General features: G+C 38.5%; 1 protein-coding gene across 1 annotated transcript in view; it reads right to left on the bottom strand.

The window, feature by feature from the left end:
* Window positions 1-25,131, bottom strand: part of adamts6 (ADAM metallopeptidase with thrombospondin type 1 motif, 6) — a 75,289-nt gene that overhangs the window by 4,081 nt on the left and 46,077 nt on the right. Inside the window, exons 18-25 of the mRNA XM_063478044.1 lie at window positions 20,817-20,940; window positions 19,085-19,165; window positions 13,636-13,799; window positions 12,789-12,927; window positions 10,876-11,005; window positions 6,956-7,160; window positions 6,696-6,872; window positions 2,481-2,637 (exon numbers count right to left, since the gene is read on the bottom strand). Coding sequence (XP_063334114.1) covers window positions 2,481-2,637; window positions 6,696-6,872; window positions 6,956-7,160; window positions 10,876-11,005; window positions 12,789-12,927; window positions 13,636-13,799; window positions 19,085-19,165; window positions 20,817-20,940 — 1,177 coding nt within the window. The remainder of the gene's footprint in view (window positions 1-2,480; window positions 2,638-6,695; window positions 6,873-6,955; window positions 7,161-10,875; window positions 11,006-12,788; window positions 12,928-13,635; window positions 13,800-19,084; window positions 19,166-20,816; window positions 20,941-25,131) is intronic.

The following is a 25,131-nucleotide window of genomic DNA, read 5'->3' as shown; positions in this document are numbered from 1 at the left end:
TAAGGTGATATCACAGTGGCTGCATATAGTGCTGTGCAAAGGTATTTGCCCCCTTCCTAATTTCTTAGTCTTTTTACATATTTGTCACACATGTTTCAGAACATTAAACAAATTTTAATATTAGACCAAGAAAACCTTAGTGCATAGAATATATTAAATACTGGTTTTATTTCTAAGGTGGAAAAAAATATCTAAACCTTCATGGCCCTGTATTAACGTATTAACTGGTTGTGCCACCCTTAGCAGCAAAACCTTCATATCAGATTTTTTGTGACATTCAGAGGTGAACTTGCTGGTGTGTTTTGGATTACTATCTTGCTTGATAACCCGATTGCGCTTAAGCTTCAGGTCGTCAACTGATGGTTGGACATTCTCCTTCAGGATTTTCTGGTAGAGAGCAGAATTCATGGTTCCATCAATTACGGCAATTCATCCAGGCCCTGAAGCAGCAAAGCAGCCCCAGACCAGTACACTACCACCACCATGTTTGACTGTGCCAAATATAACAGGACTCAAACTTTCTGCAACTTTTGTCTTGTCAGTCCACAGAATATTTTCCCAAAAGTCTTTAGAATCATCAAGATATTTTTTGGCAAATGTGAAATGAGCCTATGTGTTCTTTTTGATCAGCGGCGGTTTTTGCCTTGAAATTCTCCAATGGATGCCATTTTTCTCTTTCTTATTGTTGAATCATGAAGACTGACCTAGACTGAGGCAAGTGAGGCCTGCAGTTAGATGTTGTTCTGGATTCTTCTGTGACCTCTTGGAGTTGCTGATGCACTATTAGAGTAATTTAGGTAAGCTGGCCTGCCCTCCAAGTTTTCTCTATTTGTGGATAATGGCTCTCAACATGGTTCACTGGAGTCCCAAAGCCTAAGAAATGGCTTTGTAACCCTTTCCAAACTGATAAATGTCAATGGCGTGTTTGTTTCTCAGCTGTTTCCTTAGATCATGACATGATGTGTTATTTCTAGAGATTTTTTAGAGATCTGCTTCACTTTGTCAGACAGGTTCTATTTAAGTGATTTCTTGATTCAGCGGGTCTGGCAGTAATCAGGCCTGGCTGTGGCTAGTGAAATTGAACTCAGCTTTCCAAAAAAATGTGGTTAATCACAGTTAATTCATGACTTAACAAGAGGGAGCCATTACTTTTTCATATAGGGCCAGGTAGGCTATTTTCTCCTAATAGAGGAAACCATTATTTAAAAACTGCATTTTCACAAGTAATCTTTGACTAATATTAAAATGTGTTTGCTGATCTAAAACATTTAAGTGTAACAAATATATATATATATATATATAAAAAAAACCCTAGGAAATCAGGAAAGAAACAAATACTTTTTCACAGCACTGTGCATCTTTTATATACATCTTGTTCTCATGGAACAATATTATCAATCATTTGAAGTATTTCCGAATTGAAAATCCAGTGATAGCTGACATGCTGACTCCAAATGCGTGCTACACCAAAATTCAAATGATATCTCATCAACACTAATAATATGCAGTCATTTTTCTTTGCAACATTATATTTAATAGAAATAACACATAGACATCTAGCTTTTGTTTTGCAGCAAAGGCAAACTTGATAAATAGGTTAAAATCGATGGTCAGAAGAGGTTGCGTATTTATTAAATACTTTCAGAATGAAGGCAAGTCATTAAACAGCGATGTAATGATAACATATGAGATGTACAAACTGGACTAAACTGCTACATGAGAGCTTGTGGATCTCCCTCAGGTCTGAATAGAATAAAACTCCAACTATACTTGGACGCAGAGACTAAGACAGATCCTGGCCTCGTTCACTAACTGGGCTGGCTGCCATCCCTACTATGCACACTCACAGACACACACATACACACACAGACTGCTTGCTGGATGCCAGACAGGCAGTGCTCTAAATGCCTTATCATGATCAGAGTGTCTTCCCTTATTAGGCTTTGGCCCCTGCCTTCTCAGAGCCAAATGAAACGAGACATTGCCTCACTGCTGTCCGTAAAGGAACAATTAGCCTACAGCTAATCCCATTAGCCAGCCTGTAAACGCTGCTCACGTTTTCCATTCAGGCTAATCGAAGGCCCCTTCTCTACATATCTGAATAGCCATCCATCATGTGTAAGTGTATATGGAGGGTTGAGCTGCTTCGCTTTGACTAGGAGCCAACCTCACTGGAAAGATTAATGTTGCTGGCAAAGTGTAGAAGAGTGTGTCATCCAACTGTGTTTAGGTCATAGTAGAACAGTGAAGATGAAGATAGAGATAGTTTATAACCTTTTCAAGTGGGGCTTTGTGTAAAAGCTGTGCACATACAGCACAATATCTATGAGCATAAAGCAATCAACCTTTGCTTATAAAGAAACTGCAGATCAGAAATTGTCTTCTCGACCGTGACGAAAACTGCGAGAAGTAAACTTTTCACACAAGCAAGTTCTTGACTGAACTTGCTTGTGACACGATGTTATGTTTCATCATCTCACCATCACCACTGGAGATCGGGGTGGCATCGCACTTGCTCTCACACTGCTGCATGGTGGCTGGTCGGAGGGACTCTACGCAGTCATTCGATGGCTGTCCTGTGTAGGACAGACACTGTACCGTCCTCATCTGCTGGCCCAGACCACACTGTGCTGAACACTGAAACAAAGAGTACCAGACCAAAAGTCACTGTCTGCGCAACACCATATTTAGCCAGTAAATTTAACAAGTTAAATGAGGACCATCTTTTCTCTGTGACCCTGAATACTAGGCAGGGAGTCTGCGCTCCCTCATGGACCTCCACACACATAGTAATCCCGGCACATGCACACATACACTGTACGACCTGATCCAATCAAACAATCACCGGGGCACAAAGGGAGGGAGCACACAGAGCCAACCAGAGTCACCTTCCTCAATCTGAATTCATTTTCCTAAATTTGAGCAAACAGGTCAAATGAGGTTGAAAAGGTTACCTTTTGGCATTCTCTTAACTTTATACTTGTTGTGAGTCTTGTTTTCCTTTTCCTTCCCTCTGCTCATTTCTTCTTCACCCTCCGAAGGCTTTTGCAACATCTGTTTTGAAAACTGCTTGTCAAGGGATATTTTGTGCACAAGTATATTAAGGGTTTAGACTGGTTAGTAATTCTACTCCTGATCACAAAAAGAAACGTGAAGCTCTCTTCAAGCTTTTTTTCCCCACATTTAACTATTATTACATTTATTTATTTGCTTATAATAATTTGTATCAAAAATCTTATTTGCAAAAACACAAAATAAAGACAAGGACATTCCCAAACAAAAATGTGAGAAAGATAGCAAGGTTTATGTTGTTTTTATGCTTGCCACGTGTGCTGAGTTTGATGTCACATCCTTTGTGACACACCATATTTGTAACGCTTCAGTCACTTGTGCACCTCTCGATTTTTGTAACCTAGCACAGGTTGCAGACACCAGTGTAAGACTGTGTCAGTTTTTACCCCATTTTATTATATTCCCGCGAATTATATGCTAGCAAAAAAAAAACAAAAAAAACCCCCGAAACGAAACAAACACACATTTACACAGTCTTTGCTTCAGGTTTGGATTTCTTCTCTTTCTAGTAGTATCATCTGAGTGGGGAAACCTACTGTTCAGGAGAATACTGCAACGGCTTCCTGTGAATGAACGAGTAAGGCGGTGCAAAAAGCGATCAATGCAGAGGGTATACTGGCACCTAGAGTGGCTTGATATAGGTTTGGGCAATAGGACAGCTGTAATGGATATCAGCCAGTTGGTCAGTTTGCTTTTTTTTTTTCTCAATTTTTCTTGTTGTTATACTAAAATAAATCTTAAAATCTGCCTTGTATCTAAAGGGCAATCAAAAACATTTGACTAACAGGAACACATCTGTTTCTGCTGCAATACTGAAATTGTTTGCAGTGTTTTATTGTTGAAAATTATTATTATTGTTGTTGAATCATGAAGACATGAATCATGAGGCATCTTGAAGTTTTTTTGTTTTATTTTGGGTTCTTTTGTGTCACTGATGTTTTAATTTTGGTAGGCTGACCACTACTGGGAAGATTTAGCACTGTTCCAAGTTTTCTCCATTTGTGGATAATGCCTCTCACTGTGGTTCACTGGAGTCCTAAAGCCTAAAAGCCTAACAAACAGCTTTGTAACCCTTTCCAAACAAATACATTTCAATGTCTCTGTTTTTCAGCTGTTTCTTGAGATCGTGGCATGATGTGTTGTTTTCTAAGACCTTTGAGCCTAGGTTCAATTTAAGTGATTTCTTCATTCAACAGGTCTGGCAGTAATCAGGCACGGGTTCGGTTGGTGAAACTGAGCCCAGCTTTCCAAAAAAAAAGAAAAAATCCAATTACTTATTCACGCAGAGCCAGGTAGGTTTGCATAGCTTTTCCCTTAATAAATAAAATCATAATTTAGAAATTATTTTGTGTTTATTTGGGTTATCTTTGACTAATATAAAATTTATTTGACCATTTAAAACATTCAAGTGTGACAAATATGCGATAAACAAAGAAATCAGGAAGAGGGCAAATACTTATTCACAGCACTGTATGATGATGATGATGATTGCAGCATCCTTTCCAGTAAAAAAAAAAAAAAAAAAAATATCCAGCCAAGTGAAGAACGCTCTTTAAGAGGCAAGCATATAACTATCCAAGTCCTCCATGATCCTTGATGAAAACACTTAATGAGAGCAAAAAAAAGCCATTGAACAACTGATGTTCCAAAACATATTGCATCACCTCATGGTGGAGACAGTGTTACGCACTGACATGCATGACTTGTCTAGTTCTCATTGAATGAATTTTTTTTTTTGGCAAACTTAAGGTCAAATGACCCAAGAAAAAAGAGAAACTGCAGTAAAGGACTGGCAAAGTAATCACAAAGGACGAATCCCATTTTTTAGTGATTTCTATTAGGTTCAGGCAGGAAGCCTGAAGCCTGAAAGATTCTCCAAGAAGTATGAGTTTTTTATTTATGAATACGATAAATTGTCCAAATTAAAAATGGCTGCAATTCAACAAAGATTAATGTGATATTAATGTCCCACCGCTCAAACTACAGCAGAAATTCTGCACTTTAAGGCTGTACTCATAATATAACTGTAAATTTGCTTTGTTGGTGCATAAAACGTTTGCGTTGGTAAACACAAAATGCGCTCCTGCCTCTTTATATGCTAGTTGTTATAAAAAGTGAGATTGGCCTTGTGGGCAGCCGCTAATCTCCTTTGTAGAAGGAAAAAAACAGACAGAAACAAATTAGTAAAACTAATAAAAAACAAAAGGTGTAGGTGCCAGCACACTTTCGACTCTATAATGGAATTGTTCATCTGAGCTGATGCTGGAAAGGCTGAGAAAAAACACACCTGTGAGCCATAACTATGTGTGTGTGCTCATATACGAGTGTGTGAAATAAACCCAGTCACCCCCCACCTCTTTCTATCACCTTCACAGATTCTCTCTGGCTGCCTTAGATCAGTGAGCCTGCATGTCATCCCTTCCCAATTAGAGAGTCTTTATTAGGGCCCGCTGCAAGCTATGACAGATGGCGTACGTCAGTGGTGCAACTTTAGTGGGATTTGAACTGGAGACCTTTTGGCCTGGGAGACTGGGATCTTGGTAGCTGGCAACAATCCCCCCTTTCTGGCGCTTTGAGGGTCAGCTGGCCAGAGAGGGACGAGAGTAGTGGAGGCTAAGCTTGTAATTACAGCCAGAAAAACAGAATAGGTGGGGGAGAGAGGACACACACACACACACACACACACACACACACACACACACACACACACACACACACACACACACACACACACACAGTTCTACAGTGTGTCAGAAAGCGCTGTGTAAGGGCAGACTCCAGCTGTTGGTCTATGAGGTATTAACCTTGGCTCAGCATGGCAAGAAGCCTGTCCTTTGATGAACTATGTTGAGGTTAACATTTTGGTCTGCTTTGTTTACGGCTCAGACTAAATTGTAAAGGTGTGTTATCGATATTTGTGTGTGTTAACGGGCATGTGGCAGATATGAAAAGAACCCAGAAAGCTATGACTTAAACTGCCAGACTCTCAACCTTTGACTTCTGACCTGATTGGCACAGCTGAAACCATGACATCACCTTCATCAGAGCACACAATCCTTGCACAACTGCCTTCTAAACATCAGAGCACACTGTTTAAAATTCCACTTCTACACTGAGTTACTAACAAATCCTACAAAATAACAAGCCATACTTTTTGTAGATACAACTATCTCTGACGCACGACTTTTTGGCGTCCTCTCAGCAATATGAGTCAGCTGTGTTGTAAAGTGTTGAGCAGCTTTTTCAGAGCATACTAAGTCATATCAGGGTGAGCCCAAAACTTCTATTCCTCTGTCTTCCTCAAAACCCTGTTCCTGGAAGTGACAGAGAGGCCTGGTCTGGGGTGCAGATAAACTTCAAACAGCCAAGAAGATATTACTGCTGCCGATCACATACTCCAGGCCTGTTTTAACTCTTGGAATCACAAACACAAACACAGCCTCTATGCACTCACATGCGTCACAGGCCTGATTGGAATCCCCAGTATTTCATCCAGGTGTAAATGATACAAATCATTCACCTACACATGGAGTTTTATCTGTGGAAACTTTGTCTTTTAAACATGCCAGTAGGATTAACCGCCATACTGTTGTGGAAGAAGTTAGAGAGAGACAAGGTCCTACCTGTCCCCATTCACCAGGGATCCAGCGGGGAGGAGGACAGCGCCCTAAAGTGCAGCGCATTCGGACTTGAGGTTTGTTATGGATCGAGCAGCGGGCAGGCGGAAAGGTCTTGGTGAGGTCGCTGCTCTTACACAAGGCAATGCGGTGCTTAAAGCCAGGACCACATTTAGGTGTGCACTACAGAGGGAAGGAAAAGTGTTAAACACATATCTTGACAGTGCAATGAGTTACAGAAAAACACTTATTATTACTGGCCTTACCTCAGACCAATCCAGAGTGACCCACTTTGGAGGACAGGACTGGTTGTTGCAGGACTCTCTCTCGATAGGCCGATGAGTCAAACAGTGAGTGTCCTCCAGTGTCTCCTCCTCAGCGGGACCAATCTTCCTGATACAGAGGACTGTCCTCGTCCTTATTCCGCCATCGCACGTCTTCGGACACTCTGACCAGTCGCCAATAAACCATCTGGAGGATGGAGCATCCAACGCTAACAGTTTTGTTGTAAAGTGATTTCACGAGGTTATACTCACTATAAACACGCATTAAATAACTTTACTATAGTCACATTGCCAAAGAGGGAAAGAAGCAAACTACTCCAAGGCATCAAACATTAATACTTTGCAGTATCAAGAGTATCAATATATATAGTAAAAAAGGTAAATATGGCAACTGAGTGGCCTAGCCTGGCTTTTTTAAATTAATGTACAGACAAGACAGTGGTATCATTGGACAAAAAGAAAGCGCATAAAGTATTATGGTTTTTTTTTTAATAAGACTATTAAATAACTGTTTTAATATTTTGAAAGCTGTCTTTTGTAATATTTGCTGTAATATCCATTCTCATCAACATAAAAGAAAATTATATACCACAGGAAATTACACACTTTTTAAAGAAGTTTAAACTTGCTGCCTGGCTGACAGGTAACTAATGCTGGGGAGTGCATTTTAGTACTATGCCATGTCAGGATGATTAGCTTTTGAACCTGAGAAAATAATACCCAGTCATATTCAACCCCCTCCAGACTTTAGAATTAATATCATAAAACTGCACAGACAACAGTCCTCCAAACACATCCAGCCTGTGAGATATTACATCATCTAAAGGAATGTATACAGAATTAACGACATGTTCAAACATCTGTGTTAGCTTTCATTACCGGCGCCCATAAAACCCTGGGCTATTCTAAAACAATTGTGTTTACATGGTCTCCTTTAGTCGGCCTTTCCTGACGCTGCAAAAGGAGTGTTCGCCTTCCTAACAAACACAAATGCCGCATGAGCGCTCTAACTCCACACACACACACACACACACACACACACACACACACACACACACACATATACAAACACAAGAACTGCCACGGCCTTCTAGTACTAATCAAAATAAATGCGATACCACAAGTCTGCGTCCACTGAATACAGATGTGAAAATAAATTACCCAAGACTGCAGTCTGAACATATGAAAACAAATTACCACTGATACAGTAGATTTACAATACTATCAGTTTTTTTGGCTGACACCCAGCTGAAAGACACTGGCGCTCCCTCTCATATACAAATAATTGTCAGCTAGTCTGAAACTAATTAACCTGGTGCATTTAATCCCTCTTTTTCCAGACATTATTGAAGTGAGTCTGGCCATTCTTCCAGCTACAGCGAAGGGATTTACAGACATTTGGCCACCAAACACAAGTTCATATTCCACCTGTATACGTGTGTGTTACCCCTCGAGGTTTGGTAAGGATGCCAAAACAATCAAACACAGGTGGTCATTTTCAGAGCTCTTATTTCTGGCATGAAGCAGATATTGAAAATAGTTAACATATGAAGTTATAAATCACTGCCATTTTATTTTATTATTTTCTTCCAAACACATTTTACAACTAGGGCTCATTGAAGGCGAATTAATATCATGAGTCAGTCTCATTTTTATGGAGCCTTTTTCTTTTGAAAACATTAACTTAGGCTGCTATACTCTGTGTTTTCATTATTGTTTTTATATTAACAATGCATTAAATGTTAGTACGTAATGCAAAAGATCCTGATCATACCAAAATGATGAACCTACAGAGAACTACCTTGTCAAAAAAGCATTATAGCATCCATCCATCCAGGATGGAACGTATTGCAGCTGCCATAGGGCGAAAGCCGGGGTACGCCCTGGACAGGTGGGCAGTCTGTTGAAGCCTAACACAGAGAGACTGACAACCATTCAAACTCACATTCATATCACCAATTAACCTAACCCTGCTAAGTGCATGTCTCTGAACAAGCTGGAGTACCCACAGAGAACCCATGCAGACCCATTCATTCTTCGTTCTGTGAGGCAACAGTGCCAACCGCCATGCCACCACGATGCCCCTACATGTTTCAGCAAAATGTTTTGGGTTCATACCCTGTAGTGCTCCAGTTTTTTTCTAATTCCATCTGCTCGCATGAGTTTTTTTCCCAGGTTTTTTTCACAAAAAATAAAAAAATAAAAAAATAAAACAGTTACCAACTAGTTGATCACATAACGAAGCATTTAGTGGGATGAGACCGAAAACGGTAAGCGAATACATACTTAGCGTTGCATGAACATCATCACAAATACAGCGATTAGCATCTATACATATTTTATGCACTCCATTTGCATTTGTTTCACATCATGACCAACATAAGTCGGCAGTACGCAACTTAACAATCAATAACATTTGTATCCTGGGCAGAATTTCCTTCAAGTCACCACTAAACACAGAATAAAGAATTAGAATAGATAAGTTAACTTGAATGCTAATATGCGATCTAGCGTGGGAAAAGCCAAGGACAGAGACCAAACTGAGCACAAAAACAGCCAAGCAATGACATAATGAAGAACTCAACTTCCCAATATTTACAGTGTTTGCAGTCTTCCAATATTTCATCTTCTTTTGGCTACAGGCCACCATTGATCATCTGCCTCCATCTCACTTTTTCACTGTCCTCACTATCCTCACAACATCATCTTCTGTCCAACCAGGAAACTGCATATCCTCTCACACTACATACATACACCATCATTGTCATCTTCCTGTTTTCCTCATGCCTGGCAGCTCCATGGTCAACATCCCTTGCATTCTTAATTAACAAATTATGTAACTAATTTCAGTTATAACATTATAATTACAATTGTTCTTTTTATGAATGAGTATTTATCTCTCTGCATTGTTATTAAAGCACAGTAATTCAAAGAACATATGCAATTTGACATCTTTCGTTAAAGATTTTTAGAAAATAAGCAAATAGATAAATTAATTTGTTTTTGCATGCCAATTTAGTAGTTTAGGAAATATAAGAGTAAAAAATTCACACTTTGGACTTTTAGCCTGGTATTCACATCTTGCTTTACATGTCTTTGTTTACAAGTTGCATCGCATAGCTGTTCCACCCAGTTCAGGATCAATAATTACTTTTCTAAACTCTCACTTCCTTATATATGAAATATTACATTTACTAGTTTTAATGGTTTCTTTCTATATATAAAAAACATACTGCATCAAATATACCAAGCAGCCTAGTTGGAGTGAAGCACCTAATGCTGAAACAACACTGTAAATCAAGAAAATATTTACAATTTTTTTTTCCTTTGGTTTCAAGTTTCTTTCAGGAAATTCTGTGAGGAACAACTTAGTGGAAGACTGATGGCTGGATCAGTGCAGCTGTGCAACTATCTGTTATGATGATAGGAGCTAAGCCTAAGGTCTAAGCTGTAGATTTACAATTTACCTTCTGACAGAATAAGACACAAGCAGGAGAAACAGAATTCTTCAAAAGCATTTAAAGGAGCCAGGTGAGGGAGTAAGGGCATCTGTGTCAGACACCTCTTGTTTCAGACTACTAACAACCTAAATATGCTGCAAGGGGTAGCGGGTGAGAAGGAAGTTTCTATAGTAATGCTAGAGCCGCTGCTGGCCTCATGACCCAAACCCTGATAAGCAGATGAAAACAGAAGGAATTTTATTAAGTGTAACAACTTTTCTCTGAATTTTTATCACTGTACTTTGATTCTGAGACAAAATAAGCAATTTAGAGATGTTACCTTCTACTTGGGCCCTGTAACCCTCACTGTGTTCATCATTTTTCTCTAATTTCAGTCATTTGACAGATTTTACAAAAGTAATCATCTCATAAAGAGAAGAATCATGAGTGAGTATTACGTACTCTGGAGGACACGGCTCAGTATTGCAGTCTCTCTGGTTTTCTGGAGGTTTGCTGTCTGGGTCACAGTAGTTGTTCTGTACCACTGAGTTGTCGTCCAGCCTTTTACAGGCTAACTCCTGCTTCTGAGAACCTGCAGGAGAAAACACTGATCAATAGTGCGGCACGGAGCTCAGCTGATCTGGCACATTAAAACGCCTTCGCAGACACAGAAGCCTGCCAGCCGTCGTGTCGTGCACCGTGTTAAGAGCGGAGATGGGATCATTTTCATTCTGTAGTAAATCCAGACATGTAAATTCGTGATTCTTTGCAGGATATGTTGGCAAATCACTTTTACAGAGCAGAGAGCTCTTTACCTTGGCTTCTGCCAGAAAGAGTGAGGGCTACCGTATCAGTGTCACACCTCCCACTGTGTGTGCGCGCATGCTGCATGTGTTTTGTGTGTGCGCGTGCATGCGTACCAACCAGGAAGGGGTCTGTTTGGACCCTCCTGGGACATATCCCACAGCAGACTTGTCTGGCAGATGTAATGAGATATGGATGCGTGTGTGTGTGTGTGTGTGTGTGTGTGTGTGTGTGGTATAGAAAATCCACACATCTGTGCTTGAAGTGAAATACAGTTTAGAGGAATAGTAGAAAAGTTTCACTTGAAAGGCTGTCAAAAGGTGGTTTTCACAGATTTTTTTTCACTGTGGTGATATATTGAACAATACTTTATGATTAGCTGAGCTAGCACTATTGAATAGGTGTATGATTAAATAACATTTACTGATTTAAAGCTCTGCACGGTCAGACACACACAGTAGACACAAATTAGATCATTTGGATCAACAATGCAAAGGCATGTTTATGATGCTGGAAAGCCATGGGTACTTCCCCATCTAAGGAATAGTTTTCTGGTCTGGACTTGGAAATCCTTCCTCAGAAGAACCCACATGCTTATTCAGTCATGCTTTTACAAAATATTACAAACCCTTCCAGGCCACGCTTGACAACTGGGAAGAAACACTATTTATTGTTATATGAAACCCATGGCTTTTGGACTAAAAGGTTTGGTTTTGTCATTCTTAAGGCCATAGTCAACATTTCACTGTGGTTTCTGATTCTGAATGTTTGTAGGACAGGCGACTGCGAAGAGCAGCTGCATCTCTACCCCATCACTGGTAAACCAGAAGCTATGCAGAGCAGCTCATTCACAGAATTTGCGCTATATTCATTACTTTGGCTATATTATTTAAAATATACATACTGAATTTATTAGAGGGCTGAATCTCCAGGGTAATGATTCTGGCAAACCATTCTCAAATTATGATACTGGGTTTCTGCACAGCGTTCTTCAGCATTTGTGGAAATATTGGTTGGGGAAGATTTACAGAATAACACACAAGATATAAAGTTTTAAACATTTGAAAATGGTTAGAAATATTTAAAGAGAATGTAAACACCCACAGCATGTTACGGTATTTAACACCAAAATGCTTGGAGTGCTAAAAAGGCAACTGACCATCATAGCTCAGTAGAATGTCAGACATTAATCTTTTCTCCAGAATTTAATAACACAGTCTCTTATATTACTTTACATGCTTTGTGCCAATCTATGCTTAATAGCATTTTACAAAATATAATAAATTAAAAGATGCATTGTTCCAGATGCAAAAATTGAACTATTTTCCACCATGCTGTGAGCATTAAAAGAGAGGAGCTATGGTCTAAGTTAATATAATAAAATGTACTTAAGCTAAAGAAAAACACAAGTAAATGAGCATTTAATAAGTTAAACGGAGCACCCCGGAGCTCTTTGACACTAGTTTTACATTTGACAGAGGCCAAGCAGAGAACATAAAAAGCACAGGGTAGTTAAAATGGTACTAGCACAGACAAAAAGTCTGTCATCAAAGATTACAGGGTGGACTTGCCTCCGGCACAGGTAGCTGAGCACTCAGACCAGGGCAGGTGGTGCCAGGAGAAGCCCACCTCATTATCACCACTCCCTGTGCGCTGGATGGGGACGTTGAACTTGTAGTGTATTCCAAGGTTCTGCTCTTGAAGGAGGACCTGAAGGGGCACCAGCCAAAAAAATAAATAAAATAATTTGTGGAACCAGCTATAAGTGTCACTCACTGGTATCATGTGCTAGCAAACATCAATTCATATAGACAACAACAGATGATGAGCAGTGTAAACATTAAACTCAAGTCATGTTTCTATTCATCTGCATATTCTTTTTTAAATAACCAAGTATCAACAGATCAGGCATCGTATTAGTCTAAGTCAGCCACAGGGTGAAGCTCAGACAGAAATCCCAGAACAATAGCTCGCCACCTTCTGCACATGCCAATCTGATCTGAAATGTCCTATTTAAGTTGGTTCAGCAAACATATAGTTGTTGTTGTTGCCTCTACAAGCCACACCTCCACCTCAGTTCCTCCATTTCATGTCATTTATGTCATCTCCGCCTTAATCAGGCGCATGACCATTATCACTGATGACTTCCTTGTTTTTATGTGGACTTGCTGATATTCTCTGGAAGGGTGTAGGAGATTACTGAACAGCTCAGAAAAGAGCCTTAAAGTGGACTTGAGAGAACGAACTCTCTTTTTTGATGTTCTATGAGGCTCATGGTGAAAAAACAGGTCATTGTAATGTTTGGTGTTCAAAAAGTGTTTTTGTCAAAGCATCTATTGTAACAGACTTTCAAAATAAAATGATGGTCATATAAATGATGTAAGAACTAGATTTGGAACAAATAAAATGTTATATTACCATGACAACCAGATTTTCAGTGGTAGCACCCAACGCTTCTAAAGACTCTGGTTCATCAGAGGGTCTCTTGTAGTGGAAGGCTGTCCCTGCAATCTCAAACTTCCTGGGCCAGTCAATGGTCCACGCTCCATTGATGTAATAATCATCCCCTTCAGATTTCAAAGCTAGGAATTCAGATGACAAGAAAAGTTTTCAGAATGCTGAAATCAAAAACAGACAGGAACAGTAGCTGGAGACAATCATTTGTTTTGATGTCACTGCCATTGTTTGTCTTCTTCATCATCCTCAGCCCCACCCCAAAAAGTCACTGACAACTCGCTATTTGGACACACTCAGCAGAACCAGACTCATGCTGCCAAGAAAGACATTCACGTGCACCGACACGTATATGCATCTAATTTAGGAAGAGAAGAAAAGCACAGTTCAGGTGAAAGCTTGGACGAATCTCATGAATACCGCTCTGTCTGGTTGTCAAAACAAAAGCTGGTCTCCAAGCACAACAGATCTGAAAATATCCACTTTCTCTGCATTGAAATGGGGCCAAATTGAGGAGAAACAATCCAACCGCTCACTCTTCTGACTCCTTGGCTCACGCTCTGCAGATCTCCCCCTCTGTAGCATTCACGCAGATTCGAAGAACAATAGTTTACTGCTCTTAATCATATCACAATCTCCTTCTCCAGAAATGCGCTTTCAACACATCTGGCACTGATTGTGGGCATTGTGACATTTGAACAGTGCAGTTTACGCAAGTCTTTATATTTATATTGTTTGACTAAAACTTAATAAAGGATTTTTTTTTTAAATGCTAACTTTGCTGACCTAAATAGCAAGGACTCAGACAATGCTACAAAAGAAAAATATTATCATTATCATTGAGGTCACAGATGAACTGCATAACAAAGTAAATAATAGATCAAGTCTAACACAATAGCCAAAACTGCACTCTTTAAACTTTGATATATAGACATCATATCCCCATTAACCCCAGTGGACTAGGCAGCTGTCACCATGGCCCTGTAAATCTGGTCTCTAGTTCAAAGTATAACTTAAGCCCTCCATTAACAGCATCCCCTATAAATTCAGCACACAGTCAGATGTCTTTCTCGTTTTAATCAAAAAGTGGTTTAATTGAACTGTTTTTTTCTGATTGTTCTGTATGGGGTGTGTGGTCTCAGACTGTTTTTGTCTTAACATTAGACGACGGGACATTAAATGATGGGATCATCCTTTTGTTCTTGACAAAGACACAAGGAAATTACTAGAAATGTGGTTGACACAGAACTGAACAGATAATAGGAAACAGGATGACATTGCAAAATGCCAAGTCATCACACTGCAGTGATTTATAAGACTTAAAGTGATTGATTAAAAGTAAAACAAGATCAAGATTCTACGTCCATGCTAGGGAGGCTGTGAAACTATACTGGTGACTCTATATGGTCAGATTAGATGACTCTGAAGAAAGCCATGAGTCAATAAAATTCTCCTACATACAACAAGTTTTCTTTAGAGCTTTAACCTCTTCAGATTTCTGCACTTCTGCACGCACCTTAGAAGCAGGTGGAGCTGTGCCAGAAACCTGTAGTCTGTTTACAAATATAGACAGGTCTCAGAGCTACCCACAGGTTTTCTAAAATTTAATGATCTTGCATTAATTTGAAGAAATTAAATTAGATCATTTGAAAAACATTACTGATGCTCTGAAGGTATGCCATGAAATGATGTTGTCTCCATGAAGAGGTGATTTTCTCCATGAAAATGAACGATGATTTGAAACAGATTAAAAATCTTCTATCAGGCTAGAGGAGTCTTTAAGGACTCATTAGAAGAGCTGCTAGGTATTTTTAAATTACCTCATAGGCTTGTTAAAACATGCCCGTTAATCAGCTTTTAGAGAAGCCAGCCGTTTTTTACTGTGACCCAAATGTTTGCACTGGTCAGCAACTTTTCAGAAGTTGTCTGTTAGAGAGATAAAATCTCATTTTTCTTACAATTTCTTAGTATATCCTGCCAGGCCAAGTCAAGATGTGTTAAGGTGGGATGTCAGTTTCATCAGCTATCCAGAATATTATGACGTATAGGTTTTCTCGTTTCAGCATTTGAGTACATATCTATCAATTGATGTGTCCAAAACCAAGCATCTTTGATTATTTAACAATGTAGGCTACCAATAGAAGAATGGCAAAGGGTACACCTAGAAAAATGTTTGCCTCCTTCCTGATTTATTAGTTTGTTGCATATCTGTCACCGTTGAATGTTTCAGATCATCAAACAAATTTTAATATAACACAAAGATAACCCAAGTACATACAAAATGCAGTTATCAAATTATGATTTTATTTATTAAGGGGAAAAAGCTACCCAAACCCACTGTATGAAAGACTAATTGCCCCCTAAACTCAATAACTGAATAACTGGTATGCCACACTTGGCAGCAAGAAATGAAATCAACCATTTGCCATTAGTAGCACTGAGTCTTTCACATTGCTGTGATATAGCCTTCATTTATTTTCCTGTTTTTAGCCCTTCAGAGGTAGACTTGCTGGTGTGTTTCAGATCATGGTCCTGTTGCATAACCCAACCGTGTTTTAGCTTCAGGGCATAAACTGATAGCCAGACATTCTCTTCCAGGATTTTCTGTGGAGAGTAGAATTCATTGTTCCATCAGTTCTATCAGAAAGTTTTCCAGGTTTTGAAGCAGCAAAGTGACCCCAGATCATCGCAATACCACCACTAACCTAGTAGCATATTATGAAAAAAGAGCCAACCAACGAGCTAACATTATTTCAGTCTCCAGAGTTAGAACTGTTGCACTGAATATATTTCAGAAACATTATGGCTGTATACCAGCGGTCAGTGTGGTGATTTTGAATCAGTGCTAACATTAAAATGCTAATGCTAACATACATGCTGTGATAGTGCTAGCAGTTAGTGATTTAGCAGGTAACTATAGGTTACCAGCATAGCTGGACTGGCCATCGGGCATACTGGGCATTTGCCCGGGGGCCGATGGTGATTTTTCATTTTTATGGGCCGATGGTTTTTTTTGGGTTTGTTTACATAACGGTATAAACAATGAAAGGTGGTGGATTGGCCAGATGCTGGCAGATGTGTAAAAATAACTCAATTGCTTGGTGGTGGCTATGGCGGAGCTTCCACAGATTCAGTAACATGAGCAAGTGGTGGAGGCCAGCAGGTGGATGAGGGAAAGGTGAGGCAGGAGGAGGAGAGACCCAAGGCGGCCGCCGGCCGAGTATAAGGGGAACTGAACTCCAGGTGAGAAGTTATGAATTGCAGTCTATCTGGATCAGATATAAACCAAGTTTAGATATAGTTTATTTTTGTTGTGCTGACTTTTTACAGTCAGTTACAATAACTCGTACTGCGTACTAGCTAGAATGACGGAGTTTTTGGGCGGGTGTTTTATTTTATTCATAAAGTTAGTTATTAGAGAACGGAATCGTCTCGTATTCAGAGAAAATATTACGCGTTTCGTATTGAGCTGAAAAGGAACGCGATTTGTCCGATACTTCAGCTAGAATAAAAAAAAAGACAACGCTGGAGCTATTCTGCGTCTTTACGCTGCACAGCTGCCTCTTCTTCTCTCATTCTCTCCCCCTCCCTCTCCTGTTGCTACTTCAATCATGAAACTGATCAGTGATCAGCTTTTCTGACGGAAGTCCCGTCTCTCTTGCTTGTTTGTCGCCCACATTGTGCCAGAAAGAGGAAACCAGCGGAGGTCGCGCTAAACAACAGCAGCACTTAAGCTTGATAAGCTGTTGTTAGAATTTATTTAATATTACTTTCTAGTATCAGCTGATGTTTGCTGGAGCCACAGCTGTAAAAGCTGTTGGTCATCATATCGGTTTGGATATATTGTGAGAGGGAAACATGAAGATGAAACCAGGAGATGTCCTTACTGAATCATCAGAGCTGAACAGGTGATGGAGAAACAGGTTTCCCTTTTAGGTGACATGAATGAGTTGAAGGGAAGTTATGAACTGTTTCTGAGAGACAAATAACACCAGGATCCTTTGTAGCTGACAGCTGGTAACTGTGCAGGAGCGGGTCTAGCAAAGTCTTGCCAGGGGGGCCAGGTAGGGCATTAACAGGGAAAGGGGGGCACAAAGAAATACTTTTCTTTCTTATTCTCATTTAAAATGTCTCGTTTTTAATAAATAATTATCTGAATCTTACAACCAATGTTTTCATTTGATGTAAACTGTATAGAAATCCATTATTGTACATAGTAATTTTTTTTCAGGGTCCCATCATAATTTCTTCAGAAGTAAGTACTGTATATGATGCCAATATTTTCCCACATTTTCTAGATACTTTACCAGTACTGTGTGTAAAATGCCATCAAAAAGTCAATTAAGTTTTATTCTTTCTCACCTGTCTTTCTGTCTCCTTTCACTTTTTAAAGGTTGCCATGTTAGAAAAAATATTTGCCCTGCCATTGATGTGGTAAATAAATAGTTTATGAAAATATCACTAAATCTGTCATTTATTATTTTTAATATTCAGTAATGATCATGTCTCACCTCTAGTCTTCTCTGTCTTAATTTCAGGTTTCCACCATGTGTTGTAGATAGTTTAGGAGGTTAACTCGACAAAGCAGTCTTTGGGTTTCGGCTAAGTACTGGTTAGAATACCAGAATAGGGAGGATGGTGTAGGTTTAAGTTTATTGGATTAATACATATATACCAACAAGACAGTGTACATCACTGTCACAACAGCGTTTGTTTTCATTGAAAGGCTTTATGGTTTTTCCTATAATACCTGGTGGGCCAGTCTCTAGTCAAAATGCCCGGGCCGACTTTTTGTCCCAGTCCAGCCCTGGTTACCAGTCTACTTATGATCATTAGCTAGACTATTTCAGAAGATTGTTGGAATCTACATCCCGTAAACCACCTTTCTCTTAATTTCAACAAAAGCAATCCAGATCCACATGTAAATTATACCTTTGCAAATGCAGATAATAGTGTTTCCTTTTATCTCGCTGATAAAACAGATGAACAGTCACAGTTCTAGCTATCATGGAGAAATTAGTACATAAGGCAAAATACAGCTGCTTGTCATTGCAGATACAAGGACAAACTAAAGTGGACAGCATGGGCAATTTTAAGAAATTTCACAGCAGTCAATTTAATCACTCTATATGCATTTTCCTCAAATGCCAATCTTTTGAAGGCATGAGGATTTTTAAATATATTTAAAAATATAGTTTCAGTTAAATATACTTAACTTAGAATCAGAAATGTCAGGCTTATGGTGCTTGCAAGAGAAGCCAATTGGTCATGAAATCACTGGGCTATCCAGCATTTATTAGTACCAAAGTCTCAACAGATAGATTCCACCTTACACTTCTATCACTGCAGGTAATAAAAATCTAATAAAATAATTCTATACATGTGTCTTTATCATTTCAAGGGTGTTACTTACCAATGTAGTTCTTTGACATAGTCACTTCTTTGATTTCTATGTGAACAGAACCTTTTGGGATTTGAACCACCTCCATGTAGCCTGGAAGACAAGAACTAATATCGTTAAGATAGTGTTCCTCCCACTGAAACAACCGCAGTTCTCATTCCTATCTGACATGTTTTACAACACAGAGAACACACAGAGTTACATATCATACAAGGTAGGAGTACATCTATAGAATAAATTCCAAATCATCCAAAATGGACAAAGCAATCTTCCAGTAGCATGAAACATTCTCACACATGCATGCACAGACACACACACACACACAGTATTTTTAGATGGTTTACTAGCCATACCATAGAAGGAGAAATATGTTTTCTCTGTCTCTTTTGCTCACTATAGACTACCTCAGACCACAACCAGCACCAAGTCCCTTTCTCTGCTAGTGACTCCTTCACTCCATTCCTTCATTCTTTCACTGATTAATGGGAAAAGTATTGCATTTAGATGTGTCATCATAATTTTAAGTGGCTCAAAACATTTGCCATGTTAAAAAACAATAAAAAAAAAATCACATGTTGATGAAAGATTATTTTTGTTACGTGAAGGATGTTTTGGCATTTGGACAATCTCCACTGACTTTAAATTTGTCACAAGTGGTTAGACATTTCTGCATATTCTACATGTGTAAACTGCATTTTGCCCCCTTTCAGTAACTTACTGTAAAATCAAGAGAGCCAGAAGTGATCTGCTGATTAAGGTAAAAGTTTGTAGCTACACAATCATCCAATGAATATTCCATATTCTTGTTTTGTTGGCTGATATGTTGAAACAATAGCTAACAATAGCTAATTTTGATTAAATATGACCAGATTTAAATAAATAAATAAAAATTAAACAACTTTAAGAGTAAAAGCTGAATTCTGTGGAACCTAGTTTTGTAGAACCTCGCTGTTTGTCCAAAATTGCTCCTTGACAAATAGTAATTGAGCCACCAAAACTGGCACACAGGTACATTTATGATGACATAATGATCCCAATGACCATTTGTCTCATTTTCTTGTGTATAACACCTTGTAAAAGAATGCTATCATTTTAATTTCACAACATCTAAAATACCACTTACCCATTTTTGATAACAACAAATTGTGATGTTTACAGTATCAATATTATAACACACCATTTGACTCATTAAGGTTTGAAGTTTATTGCTCTTAGAGACCTAGAGGTTCAACAAAAATAACTGTGTAAATGTATCTGAGGCTAATTAATTTTAAGCCATGTGACTTAGTCCAGCCTACAAACGCATCTTTTCAGTCATTGTATGCATTTTTGTCAAGAACATGTTATTGAAATACTTAATGCATATAAATATGCAACCATAATGAAAGTTAAATTATAAATTAATCATTTACTTTATGGGTGTATATTCGATTGAACTTAATCTTGCATACCACTTTTTCATCACACCTATTACACTTAATGGGGGTTGATAACGTCTGGCTAATGAGTGTAGTAGACAATGCACAGTTGGCATGGTCCTTTAATCGTACCAAGATACGACTGCATTTTGCTGTATAGAAACATACAGTGACTCCCATATTGTGTGTTTACATGCAGTAACATCTGGCTGTACAGTCAACCAGGAATTTCTTTTTTTATTTATTTTTTTTACTTTTCTCAGTGTCATTAATTTTAACAGCTTAAACAGACTAAAGAACACTTTCTGGAATCAGATATGTTTTACCTCCTCTGGGTAGAGACTTGTTAAAGAGTCCTTCTGTGGCCTCACAGGTGCTGCCATCCCCTCCACACACACGGCATCTGTCTTCTTTGGCATCTGAGCCCAGTATGTTGTCACAGCCAACATGCTTTTGAAGTTGAACAAAGTTAGAGATTGAGAATCAGCATCGTTTTAAATGAAAACTAGAAAAGGGGTTAAATGTTTGCTTTATTTTGTACTATTTTACATTAAAAAAAAATAAGTTTTTTCAAAGATCAACTGGTTACATACAGCACTATCACAAAACAGGCTTTATGTCTTAAAAAAATAGTTCAACCTTTTGTGAAATATAGCTATGTGCTAAACTATATCATGAAGGGAAATAATAGATTAGTGTGTCAGGTAATAATTAAATCATAGTTAGTTGTCTCTACTACACTACTCAGGAGTCTGTTTATCCAGCTCTGTTCAAAGGTAACAAAATACACTAAACACTGCCCTTAAAGTTAGTTTGATAAAGTTATACTGTTTATTTAAGCTCCAAAAGGTGGTGTAAAATATTGTTTTACAAGCATTATGTAAAGGTTAAACCAACCAGATTTAATGTGTTATTTACCAAACTACAAAGCACTACTGTGCGACTGTAATAGGAATATTTTCATTAGTTATTACACATCCAGAGTTGTTTCTTTTTGTTTCCAGGCTTCATGCTTGCTCAGCTAATTAGCCACCAGCTGTACAGTATCATTGTACAGTAACATCATAAGGGTAGCATCAAACGTCACCATTTAACACTTAAGAAAAAGGCAAACAAAGAAATGTCCCCAAATGTCAAACGATTGCTTAAAAGCCAATAAAACCTTCCCTTTAAAAGAAATAGTAAGACATGACTGACATGTTCACTGTGGGGGAGTTTTTTGGAAAGAATTTGTTTGTTCCTGAAGGAAGTCCTCAGAATACAATGCCGTACTTTATTTATACAGTATTCACATAGGCCCATGCAAAGAGTAGTCCTTATTTTTAGGGAGCTTCAGTGGACACACAGTGCCTGTATACTGAGTATAAATCTTCATTCTTTACATTGAAAATCTGTCAAAATTCGTCAAAATACTTTTGACAAATCCAATTCCAAAAAATGTAAATAGAAATTTAATGCAATGACTTACAAATCTTATAAACCTATATTTTTTTCACAGTAGAACATAAAAAAATCATCAAATATTTAAACTGAGACATTCTACTAGTTCATGAAAAATATTAGTTCATTTTAAATTTGATGGCAATAATACATCTCAAAGTTGGGAAGGGAGCAATGAAGGGAAGGAAAAACGTGGAACTAAAAGGAAACAGCTGGAGAAGCACTTTGTGACTAATGAGGTTAATTGGTAACTGGTCAGTAACATGAATACTTATAAAAAGAGCATCTTAGTCTTACTCAAAAGTAAAGATAGGCAGAGATTCCCCAATCTACAAAAAGTTATGTTGACAAATTGTGGAACAATTTAAGAATAATGCTCTTCAACGTAAAATTGCTAAGACTAGCTAAATCATCAAAAGTCGCAGAGAATCTGCAGAAATCTCTGTCTGCAAGGGACAAGTCAGTACTGGACTGCTGTGATCTTTGGCCTTCACGCAGCACTACATTAAAAACCTGATTCTGATATGGAAATTAAATCCAGAAATCATTGTCTGTTAACATAGTTTGCAGTGCCATCTACAAACGCAGGTTAAAGCTCTATCATCCATATGTGAACATGAGACAGAAGGGCTGTTGTCTTCTCTGGGCCAAAGATAATTTAAAATGGACTGTTTATATACATTTTACTCAGTATCCTAATAGTAGTCAAGTTAGCATTAATAGCTGTAACTTTTTTTCTATCAGAGAGAAGCTTATTAAACTACGAGATTCAGAGTCTGAAACTAGCCAGTCTAACAGATATAAAATGTGTTGGCTCCAAATAACTTTTAATATGGAGTCCTTATGGACCCCATTAATTTTTTTATCCGTGCTCAATTTGCAGTGATTGCTTCATTGCTTGATTGGAAATGCCTTGGAGCTTCACAGAGGGACTGCTGGTGTTCAGTAGGTTTTGACTTAAGGTTTTCATTATGTCATTTTTTTTTTCTATTATTTAAAGGCCTTTAAGGGCTACAGTGCCAGTAGTACTGTCTGTTGATGGTTAGTTCTAAAGCATTTCAGTATTATGCAAAGAACTGCAGGTTTACTGCTAATACTTTACATGAGAACATCAATTTTACACTTACACTTACTTCCATAAAAATGTGAATGCAGCACTTAAACTTAGAGAACAGAGCACTGACAGCTTTATGAAAATTACTTTCATTTTTGTTACACACAAGGATAAAGCCATAAAGTGCAAACTGTCCAGATCAGAAAGAATCCACTGGTGCTGGTAGAACATTTGCAAAGACAAAAAGACAAAGCTATTAGCGAAGAACTCCAGATTAAGAACATGTTACAACTGAGTCTGTGCTAACCTTGAAACTATGAAGGGTGTTAGCTTAGTGATTTTGTGTTAGTGTGGTAGCCTAAAGTTTACATTAGTAACTGTAATTATCTGTCAGTGCATCAGTTCACTCATATTGTGGATTGAAAAATAATGTCTACAGTAGATGAGCATTATCTGAAAGTCATGCCCTTAAGAAACAGGAAAAAAATCTAACAAAGACATCACATCTTTGTTGATTTTCTTCCAACAGCACCTGAGAGATACATCTGGCCGTTCAGCTGATCCATCTACTGTTTGCCAAAGCGTCACTGGAAATAGTGGCTCTCAAGAAGCTATTGTTGAGGAAGTGAAACATTGTGAAAAGGCTAAGGTATGCTAAATTACACAAGAACTGGTCTGAAAATCTGTGAAAGTGGGCCTTATGGAGTATTGAATCCAAATTTACATTTCTTCGGTTCAAATCGATATTTACAGAGGAAGCCAGGAGGAAGTCAGGAGAGAACTGTACAAACTCTGTTTGTGCCTTACATACTGTATTTCCATTTATTTGCACATTTCAGTAAATCGCTGCAACTATCATCCAATGGTGAATATTGTATATGTGTAGAAATGCTCTTAACTTGCACACATGCACAAGCAAGATTACTACTTGTTTGTGTGATGTTAGGGAATTAGAATCACTCTAAATTCGCCAGGCTTGCAGACATAGCACTTTCTGAGCACTCAAAGCACTTTTTTTTTCTCAAAGCACTTTTTACTAACACGCGTCATTCATCTATTCACACACAGCTTTAATCAATGCCTATAAGTGCTTTCTTACTATCACACAAACACTCACACTCTAATGGATTCATCAGGGGCAATTTGGGGTTAATCATCCTGCCCAAGGACACCTCAACATCCAGACTGAAGGAATCATGCCCTTCCTCCTGAGGCAGAGCTGCCCATCATCTGCCATCTATAGTATGTCACGCCTTGATTACTCTATATAAGAAAATACATTGATCTTGAGGTAAGCTGTTCTAAGAGCGAAGCCTACTCCAAAAAAGAAAAAAACGAAGGAGAGTTTATGACTGAAACTAAAGAAACTAAAATAATTAAGCTTCCGAGGAGGAAGCCAGAGAAGGCGTAGCTTTCCAAAGTGTTTCCTCAGGAGAGTCGACAGTTAAAAAAAAAAAAAAAAAAAGGAGCTCAGGCTACAATAACTAAGACAGTCAATGTTGTATCCCATGAGACACAGACAACTAAAGAGGGAAAATTTTTGACATTCAAGTTGATTTGGAAAAAAGGAAGGAGGAAAAGAGGGAAGCGGGTGGAGGAGCACCTGATCTGCCAGCTTGAGATGAGAAACTCACTGCAATTATTGAAATAACATCCACAGATGAGTTATTGGGCATTTATGTTGATTAAAAAGAGTTTAAAATATCAGCTGACCAGGGTTTGAGAGCAGCAATGACACAAAACCTGATGACTACAGACGGATTTCTGTTGTCATTGATCCTTACAGTTGTCCTGTGGGTTTCCTAGGTTCTTTTTTTACTCTGTCACAATCTCCAGTGTTATTCGTAATCGTTCCTCCTCTCTTTCTCTCTCTCCCCCACCACATGTGCACAGCATAGCAGTTTTGAGTGTTTCTGAGATCTTTCCAGGCAGACAGTGTTCCAGAGATTTATCACAGTGTGACAGTAAACCCACAGAGAGCCAGCCCCTGAAATAAAACAACAAGCCGGATTCAGAAAACCCACAATACTCCTTCAGCGAGGAATATTCCACCTCTTCTGAGTTTTCTTGCTATTAAAGCACACATCATGTTGTGTTTTTATATTAGACTCGCAGTAATGTTGTGGCAAAGACGCTGCGCTTTTATG

Source organism: Pelmatolapia mariae, linkage group LG7, assembly GCF_036321145.2.
Source record: "Pelmatolapia mariae isolate MD_Pm_ZW linkage group LG7, Pm_UMD_F_2, whole genome shotgun sequence".
Taxonomy (NCBI): domain Eukaryota; kingdom Metazoa; phylum Chordata; class Actinopteri; order Cichliformes; family Cichlidae; genus Pelmatolapia; species Pelmatolapia mariae.
Note: the sequence above shows the minus strand (reverse complement) of the source record. Positions and strands in the feature narration are given on the sequence as shown.